General features: G+C 38.0%; 2 protein-coding genes across 3 annotated transcripts in view; one reads left to right on the top strand and one right to left on the bottom strand.

Moving 5' to 3' along the window:
• LOC105979931 (centromere protein P) overlaps nucleotides 1-11,370 on the top strand; it is a 369,435-nt gene that overhangs the window by 82,202 nt on the left and 275,863 nt on the right. The window lies entirely within an intron of this gene.
• Nucleotides 7,762-11,370, bottom strand: part of OGN (osteoglycin) — a 31,800-nt gene continuing 28,191 nt past the window's right edge. For both annotated transcript variants that reach the window (XM_045298647.1, XM_004717736.2), the window contains exons 6-7: nucleotides 10,236-10,331; nucleotides 7,762-9,267 (exon numbers count right to left, since the gene is read on the bottom strand). In XM_045298647.1, the coding sequence (XP_045154582.1) occupies nucleotides 9,097-9,267; nucleotides 10,236-10,331 (267 nt within the window). In that variant the 3' untranslated portion in view covers nucleotides 7,762-9,096. The remainder of the gene's footprint in view (nucleotides 9,268-10,235; nucleotides 10,332-11,370) is intronic.

Raw genomic sequence — 11,370 nt, 5'->3', positions numbered from 1 at the left:
TGTGTGTGGTTTATTTTTGTCTTTGTTTCCCCACTACTGTATATATCAAGTATAAGTCGATCTGAATATCAGCCAAGGCACCTAATTTTACTACAAAAACTGCATTAAAAATGTGCTGGGGAAAAAAATGTGCTGAAAGGGGGTTACGGAGAAAATGGCGACCCAATAGGACACACCCGTCCAGACCTGCTGCTGCCAGACCAGAAAATTGGGAGGGAAAGAGGGACCAGATTTAAAGCCAGTGCCAGATGAATGCAGCTTGTTGGCAAGGAGTCGCGAGCCAGCGGAGGGGCATGAAGGCTCGGCCCCCATGCCAGCTATGTGGACAACTACCCCTCCCCCCAGAAGAACTTACTTGAGAGGACGGCAATGAAGCTGCAGCTAGGGCAGAGGGGCTTGTCTGACCAGAGCAAATGGGAGCACTTAGGGGGAGGAAGAGAGAGTGGAGCATATCCTGACCCACCAAACCTGGAAGATAACATCCCCGCTCTGAACAGCCAATGGACAGACAATATTGCTGATCCCATCACGAGACACGCCGTCCCTTGATGGCCCCTAGCTCTTAGGGGGACAGCACTGGAGACTCAATGTCGGGACTGGCCCACACTGACCCTGAGACACCAAGGCAAACGACAAAAAGTATGTGGCAGAGCAACTGTGGGAGCAGAGCAGAGAGCCCTCGAGGGCGTACAAAGGACAGACTCTGGGGTCAGAGCACGGTACCCCATCGGTCCTGACTGAAGGACACGCCTAGAGATCAAAAATCAGACTTTGATCTCTTTACAGGTTTTTCTTTCTGCTTAAAAATTTTTTTCTTTTAATTAATTTATTCTTCTATGGGTAATTGGTTTCCTTTTTTGTTGCCATCGCTATGTTATCAGTGATCACCTATCTTGGCTTGGTTTTTTATGCATATTATTGGTTTTGATGCATATTATTATCGCTACAGATCTATCTAGATAAGATAGACTGGATAAATAGTCTGGAGGAGAAAACAACGGTTCCAGGGGGACACGAGAGAGGAGGAAGCGGAGGGCAAAGAGGTGATGCTGACCAACCCAGGGACAGGGGAACAACAAGTGATCCAAAAACAGTGGCAAGGAGGGTGTGAGAGGCCTGATAGGGATTCAGCAAGGGCAATGTAATTGAGAGAAATCACTGAAACCAAATGAAGGCTGAGCATGATAGTGGGACAAGAGGAAAGTAAAGGGAAATAGAGGAAAGAACTAGGGGACAAAGGCTATGTATAGCGGTTTTAAAACTGGAATGTACATATGTAAATATATTTATATGAGTGTGGGGAAACATCTATGTGCATATATTTATAGGTTTAGTATTAAGGCAGCAGATGGACATTGGGCCTCCACTCAAGCACTTACTCACTGCAAGAACACATTGTTCTATTAAATTGGCATTCCAGGATGCACACCTTCCCGACATGATTGCTGAAGAAAAATGTGAACATAACCAAAGGTGGTGAAGAAAGCTGATGGTGCCTGGCTACCAAAAGATATAGCATCTGGGGTCTTAAAGGCTTGAAGATAAACAAGCGGCCAACTAGCTCAGAAGCAACAAAGCCCACATGGAAAAGCACACCAGCATGTGTGACCACGAGCTGTCGAAGGGATCTGGTATCAAGCATCCAAGAACAAAAAATCATATCATTGTAAAGGTGGGTGCATTCAGAGTGGAGACTCAAAGCCCATCGGTGGGCAACTGAACACCCCCTTACTTAGGGGTTGTGGGGAGAAGACGTGCCAATCAGGGAGCAGAGTAGCAACGATGAAACATATATATAACTTTCCTCTAGTTCTTTAATGCTTGCTTCCCTCCCACTATCATGATCCCAATTCTACCTTACAAATCTGGCTGGACCAGAAGATGTACATTGGTACAGATAGCAACTGGAAACACAGGGAATCCAGAATAGATGACTCCTTCAGGACCAGTGGTGAGAGGGGCGATGCCTGGAGGATGAAGGGAATGTAGGGTAGAAAGGGGGAACCAATTACAAGAATCTAAGTATTGCCTCCTCCCTGGCGGAAGAGGGTGGAGGGAAACATCGGACAGGGTAACTTATGACAAAACTATAATAATTTATGAACTATGAAGGGTTCATGAGGGAGGTGGGAGAGGGGAGCGAGTGGGAAAATGAGCAACTGATATTACGGGCTGGAGTGGAAGGCAAATGTTTGGAGAATAATGAGGGCAACAAATGTGCATATGTGCTTGACACAATGGATGGATTGTGATGAGATTTGTACGAGCCCTCAGCAAAATAATTTTTTTAAAAAATGTCTAAATATGAACTTCCACAATTAATATCCATAGTAAACTTTTGAAAATCATTAAAAGTATACAAATTTTTAAAATGTGTTGAAAAACTCGGCTTATACACGAGTATATATTGTATACCTGTATTATTTTGGGTACTGTTTTCAGTTTGTTGATTTCTGGATGGTGTTACCCCTGTGGTGGTTTCATGTTTGATTGCAGAGTAGTTGATTTTCTAACCATAAAAAACTGAATGGTGTATTTTTGTAATAATGCTGGGGCTTGTTTTTTGTTTTAAACAAATTTTCTAAATATTTCCTGGCTTGTGAATACTTTTATTTCTCCTTCAATTTGATGGCTAGCTAGGTTGGATATAGGATTCTTGGTTGGAATTTTTGCCGTTCCACTTTTGGAATATATTTGCACCAATTTTTTCTTTCCTACATGGTTTCTGTGGAGAGGTCTGAGCTCATTCTTTTTTTTTAAATCATTTTTTATATCATTTTATTAGGGGCTCATACAACTCTTATCACAATCCATACATACATCAATTGTGTGAAGCACATTTGTACTTTCATTGCCCTCATCATTCTCAAAACATTTGCTCTCCACCTAAGCCCCTGGCATCAGCTCCTCATTTTTTCCTTTCCTTCCCCTCGTCAGCCTTCCTCATGAGCCCTTGATAATTTATAAATTATTATTTTGTCATATCTTGCCCTGTCCGACGTCTCTCTTCACCCACTTTTCTGTTGTCCATCCCCCAGGGAGGAGGTCACATGTAGATCCTTGTATTCGGTTCCCCCTTTCCAACCTGCCCTCTCTCTACCCTCCCAGTATGGCCACTCACCCCACTGGTCCTGAAGGGAACATCCACCCTGGATTCCCTGCGTTTCCAGTTCCTATCTGTACCAGTATACATCCTCTGGTCTAGCCAGATTTGTAAGGTAGAATTGGGATTATGATAGTGGGGGAGGAGGAAGCATTTAGTAACTAGAGGAAAATTGTATGTTTCATCGTTGCTACATCGCACCCTGACTAGCTCATCTCTTCTCCGAGACCCTTCTGTAAGGGGATGTCCAGTGGTCTACAAATGGACTTTGGGCCTCCACTCAGCACTTCCCCCCTCATTCACTATGATAAGATTTTTTGTTCTGATGAAAGTATTCTTACATTGAGGGAGTACTTGAGTGGAGGCCCAATGTCCTTCTGCTACCTTAATACTTAACCTATAAATATATGCACATATATTTATTTCCCCATCCTCATATATAAATATATTTGCATTTGTACATGCCTTTATTTAGAACTCTATAAATGCCCTTTGCTTCTGAGCTCATTCTTATCTGTGTACTTTTGTATGTGACGTTTCTCTTGAACAGCTCTCTGGATTCTCTCCTTTCCATTACATTGGATTATTTGACTGCTATATGTCTTAATTTCTTTTTTTCGGGGGTTTAATCTATTTGGTGTTTTCTCTGCTTCCTGTATGGTTATCATCACTTCCTTTCTGATATTGGGGAAATTTTCTTCCATGAATTGTCTTACTTTTTTATCTGTAGACTTGTTTGTTTCCTCCTGCTGTGGAATACCAATGAGCCTTTTATTATTTCTCTTTCTGGGGTCCCAAATCATTCTTAGGCTCTCTTCAGATTCTTTTACTTTCTTGTTTGATTGTTTCTCTATTTTGCTGAAGTCTGTGTGCTTGTCTTTTAGTTCATGGATCCTATTTTCCTTTTCTTCCATTCTATTGCTCAATTCTTACACCGTGTTTTTTTATTTCTGCTAGCTCATTTCTTAATTTCCTTTGGGTATGAGGTTTTTAGTTTCTCAATTTATTCTTTTTTTTTCATCATTAATCCTCAGATCTCTTATATGGCCCTATACATCATTCTCCTTAATGCAGTTCAAGGGCTTCTTTTTCTGTGTATGCCTTTGGCTTTGAGTGATCCTTAGTTGTTGACTTTTGGTTTCTCTTGATTTTTTGTGATAGTTATTGATAGCTGTTGTTGGTCTAGCATAGTGGCCCAGCTGAAGATGATTTGTGGGATTCTGAATTGTGTAAGGGGTGTGGTTGGCTCTTTAGAGGAAGAGGAGCAGATAGGAACTGTAAATCGTGTTGTGTGGATATGAAGAAGGAGTGATAGTTGGGTGGGAAGGATGAATAGGAGATAGTTGCTCAAGGGTAGGCTTATAGTGATGGTATTAAGCATAGGAAGACTTCATGTCAAATATAGTAAATTTTAATCAATTGGAAGATGGGATTATAAGAGGTGTGTTATTACTTGGTAGATTATGAGAGAGTGTGGCTCACTGAGGTGGGGGGAGCCAACTCTTGAGGTAATTGTGGTTGAGGTAGGTGAGGGGTATATTAAGACATTACCAGGGTCACTTATCAACCCTGTATATAATATATGGAGAGTGTTCCTAGTCTATTATTGTGTTTAAAGCAGAAGGCCCTTATTTCAGCTGCACACAGTTTCTCATGCTGTGGTCACAGGGTAGAAATAAGCTATTGGAGTGGAGGCCCAAGGTGGGAGGGTATTTCTAATCAGTAGAAAGTCCTGCTAAGTACTGTAAGTCCCAGTGTCAACCAGACACCTAGCTTAGGGAGGGGGAGCCTCTAAGTCAGCAAGGTCAAACTACCTTTTCACAGGGGTCACCTAAGACCATCAGAAAACATTATTTCTGATGGTCTTAGGAACCGAGACACCACACCGCTCCTCTATACATCTCCAGGTGGGTCCGTCCACATGCAGGTACGCCCACATACGAGTACCTGGCATGAACACTATTACCCATGCTATACCATGCTTCAAGACAAAATTTCATTCAGTTGTAATTAGAAATAAATATTTCACAATATGTAATTATATATTATTTTTGTGATTCATCACTGTACTTTAATTATGTTCAATTTGTAACAATGAAAATACATTCTGTGTATCAGATATTTATATTATGATTCATAACTAGCAAAATTACAGTTATGAAGTAGCAACAAAAATAATTTTATGGTTGGGAGATCACCACACATGAGGAACTGTATTAAAGGGTCGCTGCATTAGGAAGGTTGAGAACAGCTGCTCTAAGTCATAGTGTAATCTGAGTGCTTGTTCCTCAGGTGGGAAAAGAGTTTTGTGTTGTTTTTTTTTCAAAAGAAAATAGGGAAGACTCTTAAGATACTCATGAAAGACCCAGAGAGTTCAAGTTGTGCTCCTGTCTTACCAGGACCTGGGAGTTTCTCTCTGGCAGCCATTAGAGCTGAGTTCTTGCGAGGAGAGGGTAAGGGGGATGAGGTAAGGGAGTAAAACTATGAAGACTCCGTTCTGCTGCTCTGAGCTCCAGCCTCCTTGGATCCCATGGGTCCTTGAGGAAGGGATCCGTGGGCTCCAGGCAAAATGGGAGCTCCACTTGAGGGGCAATCTGACACAGGATATTCTCCCACTCTGGTGGGTCATAAAACCAGGTGAGATGTGTACTGACTCACTCAGCTAGAGGAGAGGGGAGGGGGCTGGTACCACCTCCCTGCTGACCCACTGAGCTAGGGGAGAGGGGCTAGCAGCTAGCTGAGCCTTAAAAAATTGGCCACCTTACCTGTAAACATCTAGGCCATGCATGGGGAGTTCTAGGCAAAGGACTCTATCTGGTGCCATGTTCCCAGGGTTCCACAATATTTTTTCTTAGCTCCCACCTCCCTTCATGAATTTGGAAGGCTGTTGTGCATTTTAACTATAATTTTAATTCTCCCTTCATCATTTCCTTTAGGTCTTTACCTAAAAATTCTTTTGAGGAATTACTTTGAGCTGTCATACCCCAGACATGTTCAAACCCCTACCTCCACACACAAATATTTTCAACCAAAGTGCTTATGATCATTTAATATGCTTTATATTTGCCTTTACCTACTGATCCTGTTGGTTGCCTTTTTTACTTAGTAGTATATATAATCTTCCTGAGAATAGGGATATGTTTCTGTTTTGTTTATCCCTTGACCATGGCTGGGTGTACCTTAGGTGCCTTATGAGAAGGTCAACAAATAAACTATTAAGTTTCAGACTATTTCTTTGAGGAACCCTAGTGATCCAGAGGGTTATCCATTGGGCTGTTTACTGCAGGATAGGTGGTTCAAATCCACTAGGCTTGTTGCCAGAGAAAGATGAGGCTGACTGGTCTTGTAAAGATTTACAAGTTTCTGGAATTCTACATAGAGTCACTCTGAATAGAATGAGCTCAATGAGAGTAGGTTTGTTTTTTTAGTTTATTTCTCTAATTGTTAGTGTCTAGAATGAAACATTATTTATTTGCCTTTCTTATTGTTTACTTTTCTGTTCTTTCATTATTTCCCTGGAGCCCTTGTAGCTAACAACAAGGCCAGCCATTTGAAACCACCAGCCACTTTCTACTCCTGCAGCCTTGGAAACCCACAGGGGCAGTTCTAGTCTGTCCTATAGGGTCACTCGGGGTCAGAATTGACTTGAGGGCAGTGATTTGGAGGTTGGGACATTTTACATAGAGTCTTGGTGACACAGTGATTAAGCACCCAGCTGCTAACTGATAAGTCTGCAGTTCCAACCTAACATCTGCTCTGTGAGAGAAAAGACCTGGAGATGTGCGCACATAAAGATTTCAGCCTAAGGAACTCTTTGGGGAAGTGCTATAAGGTCATTATTAGTTGGAATCAGCAACACATGCACACACACACACACACTTTCTGGCTCTTAGAGATATCTTGTGGAATTTTCTTTTCCTCTTTTTTAAAAATCTTAATTTAAGGGAGTATCATGTCAGATACTCATCTTCATATCTTAGCTAAAAAATTTTTAAAAGTTTTTAAGATAGTTCTACAGCTCAGACTATTTTGTTAATGCTCTTTCTCCTCTAGTTAAATGTGGATCATTGGCTTTTAAAATTTCAATAATTTGACATGTATTTTATGGATTTTTTTACTTGTTACATTTTAATTATATATAAAAGATAGAAATGCATTACACCTATTTCTCACTTATCAAATATCTTGTCTGACATATTACTCTTATGCTAAGAGTTAAAAAAACCAATCTATTTTGTGCATTAATATCTAGTAATTATGAATGAATGACAAGGTGTGAGGTAAGAGTAATGCTGGATGGGAAGGTTATATGTCAACTTGGCTGGGTCCTGATTCTTAGCAATTTGGCACATATGTAGTGTAATACTATAATTTAGCACTTAATATAAGTGTAGCTTTCCATTTTGTATCTAATGTGGTCATCTTCCAATCTTATATGACAATGATTTTTTTAATAGTGATCTTGCCTTTGAACCATAGAGCAAGTTAATAAATGATGACTGTATTCTTCTGAAACTAGACCCATGATCGAATTATTTAATCCCTAATCCTTTTCCTATCAGTCAATTCTGTACAGGTAGATTTTTTTCAGATAAAGTTATAGTTTATTCAGATTGTGATTGTTTAAAGATTAAAGTTTTATAAATGAAGCAAAACACTTCTATTTAGATATATTTTTAATATTTATTATACATTCAGTTCAAATATGCTCACCATTATTCTAGTACTTTGAGATAGAAGTTTTATATTAGACCTGTTCCATGCTTTTAATCACAGTGAAATAAGGCAAGCACAAAATTAATGAAAAAAAATTAAAACAGGATTACTGGTTACAAAAATAAAATAAGCAAAAGAATTAATCAGTGTTGCTGAGGTAACTTTTGTTATCATAAAAGATTATAGATGGTTTAATGAAAATAAACCAATTAAATTTGGTCTTGACCTTGAAATTGGAAAATGAATGAGGTCATTCTAGGTATAGAAAAACATGAAACAAGTGCTTAAAACAGGAATAAGTATGAGTCCTTGGACTAGTATAAAGAGACCAACTTGATTCTAGTTTATATTTTGTCCTGGAAACAGCGCAAGGAATTTTGTATACATAGAGATTGGATTCATGTTTTTTAGGAATTAAAAATTTTGTACTTTGCAGCAGTGTGAAAACTAAAACTCAGTGGTTAAGGGGTAATTGAAATGTTACTTTAGGAACTTTAATTGGACAGCTTTAATTGTGTTACCATAAATCACCATATATTGGAGATGAATTCTCACTATTGAACATTATTAGTTCACCATAGATATTTAAAAATATTAGTCACAGTCATATTGTGAACAAATAATGTCTAGATACATATAGATGTGTGGTAAGAATTTTATTCTCACATCTTAAGTTTGGTAGTTAGCTATTTTCTTGTAGAACATTTTGCACTGTAATATAGGAACGCCTTTACTTGAGGACTTTTTGCATAGTATCTAAGAAATGGGATTGATTTTCAATTACAAGAATCCTGGTTTTAGCTTGGTTGTCCTTTTAAGATTCTTCATTACCTACTTAGAAAAATAATTTTTACACTATATGAATGTAAAAAGAATAATGGTTTAGAATTACTATTTTAGCAGTTTACTAGAAAGCACAAGTTTTATCTAGAAAGTTTTGCCTAGGTATGAGACATACTCTATTTGTCATGCTAAGTACAAATATGATAATATATCTACTGATAGAAAGAAACACATTTTTAGTAATATATGAATCTTAAAGGAAAAGTATAAGATCATTCTCAAAAATTTTGGAATGTCTCTCAAGTGCATTAGGAATACAAAAAAGGTGAGGAAAGAAGACAAAAGTTTGTTCAATTCATCCTCTCATTTCATTAATAATGGAAATAATTCCCTTCAGACTTTTACTTGTTATATGTTTTGCACTGTTCCTTTACATATTATTAAGAAATGTATAATGATAATTTGTATTTCCGCTCATATGCTATACAGGTAGGTTAAATATATGATCCTATAGGCAATCTCTTTAAACAAATAAAACTATTTGGATACTTTCCCAAGATGATCGGATTGCCTTCCAGACGTATCTCCTCAATATGATCCCGAATATAACGAGTGTCATTAGCTTTACAGAATGTATCATCTGTAATTGAAGTTATGTTGTTAAACTGAAAAATAAAAGGAAAAATATTTAGAAATCTGAATTCAACTTATTTTAAGATTTGTAGTAAGATCATATAGACTATTTAATCTAAAAAGTTATTTTAAAATTCTGTCCATGTATATATATATATATATATATATATATTGAACAATAAAACCTTCTGTGCTATCTGTTTTTGTTGTTGTTATTTTAACCATAATTAGAAGAGTTCAAGATAATATGCTATTTTAGAGTTCTAACTCAAAATGGGTATAGTTCCCATATATTTTCTTTTAAAAAATTAAAACAACATAGAATCCTTGTGATGAGGGACCAATTTTAATATATTTTCATTCACTTTTTTATAACCTTAGATTGGTGCCTAAAAGTCAACTGAAAAGTCCCTAAAAACAAATGTTTAGTGGTGAAAGAATTACAAATGAGAGGTTTTAGTGCTTTTGACTTCAAATTCGTATGTTGAACTAAGAAAAGAAGGAAATACTAATTGCATACTAGAAAAGAACATACTCGGAAGAGCACAGAACTCCCACTTGGCTATTACTGATCATTTGTGAAAATCTAAACAATTGAGCTTTTTTATGGGAGATTTCATTTGGAAAAATATTAATTATATTTATTCAGCTATTGTATTACTATGGGGGTAATGGTGCTTCAGAGTGGAATTCTTTCCTTCTTTGTAGGAGACCTAGGTTTGAGTCCTGGGCAGTGCACATTCTACTCAGCCACTATCCATCAGTCGTGTGTTGTATTAGAGCCTCTAAGACAGACTATGAAGAAAGGCATAGTGATTTACTTCCAAAATCAGCCAATGAAAACCCACTGATACAATCCTGTTTTACATGTGATTGCCATGAGTCAAGGTTGCTCCATGGCAGCTAACATCAATGACAGTACCATAGCAATCTAATGAAAATTTACATGTGAATGAGCAGGTTTCCCAGTTGATTTCTATTATGAAAGGAGCAATCATACCTGAAGATGAATTACACGTAGACTTTCTGGTAAATTAAGCGGTACAGATTCCAGGGCATTGTGGTCCAGGTAGAGGAAAGTGAGGTTACTCAGTTTCTGCAAGGAAAAGGTACTTTTGCTTGATTGTTGTTGTGTGCTGGTGGGGTGATTTTGATTCCTAGCTACCCCATATGACAGTAAAAATTACTCTTGGATTACCTAAGGAGTAATCATTATTGGACAAGAATGCTAGGTCTTTTCTTCTATGGAGTGACTAGTGTATTTGAACCATTGACCTTTAGGTCAGTGTCCAAGTGTTTAGCCATTGGGCCACCAGGTTCCTATATGTATACACATGTATGTATGCCTATCAATAGTACCGATTACTTGCAGGGTAGTTTTGTTATTTGCTTTCTTTTATAGTTTCAAAATTAGTGTATGTAGGGCCTTTATGAAGTTCTTTATGAGTTTTACTACTTGTCTCTCATTTCTGTTCATCTGATCTTTGAAGAGATAGGCCTTCAGCATTGCTGACCTTTGGAATTGAGTTGTAGAGCAGCTAATGAGGTTAGTTTCTACACAAGATTGAGTTTGGAAAATGGTGCTGCCATAACCTCTTCCTGAACTGCCAACATTTCCCATTTAACCGAGCTCTTACAATTTTTAGGTTAAATTATACTAAGGGATAGATGCAGTAAGTGAGACATTTCCCCAGGCGATTTATTAAATATTTAACTCTTCGTATTTTTTTTGTCTAGGGGAAATAATGTTGGATTACTATTCATAATATTATGTGTAAATTTATAATATGATTTTAAGATATAGTTTCACCAGATATTGATTTTTTACTTTACTTTGATAAGCATCCCCTGCCAGATTTCCTAACTCTTCTGCATGGAGGATCCCTGGTGGCGTAGTGGGTCTGTGTTCAGTTGCAGTCCATAAGGTCAGCAGTTTGATACCACCAATTCCTCCTTGGGAGAAAGATGGGGCTTTCTACTTCCTTAAAGAGTTAGTCTCATAATAATTTATAAATTATCAAGTGTTCTAGGAGAGGGGGGAGTAAGGAGGGAGGGGGAAAAATGAGGAGCTGACACCAAGGGCTCAAGTAGAAAGCAGGTGTTGTGAGAATGATGATGGCAACATATGTACTAAT

The sequence above is a fragment of the Echinops telfairi genome, unplaced genomic scaffold, assembly GCF_000313985.2.
Source record: "Echinops telfairi isolate 266 unplaced genomic scaffold, ASM31398v2 ScPeMD7_7430;HRSCAF=8468, whole genome shotgun sequence".
NCBI lineage: Eukaryota > Metazoa > Chordata > Mammalia > Afrosoricida > Tenrecidae > Echinops > Echinops telfairi.
The sequence above is the reverse complement of the archived record's forward strand: the minus strand, read 5'-3'. Positions and strand labels throughout refer to the sequence as shown.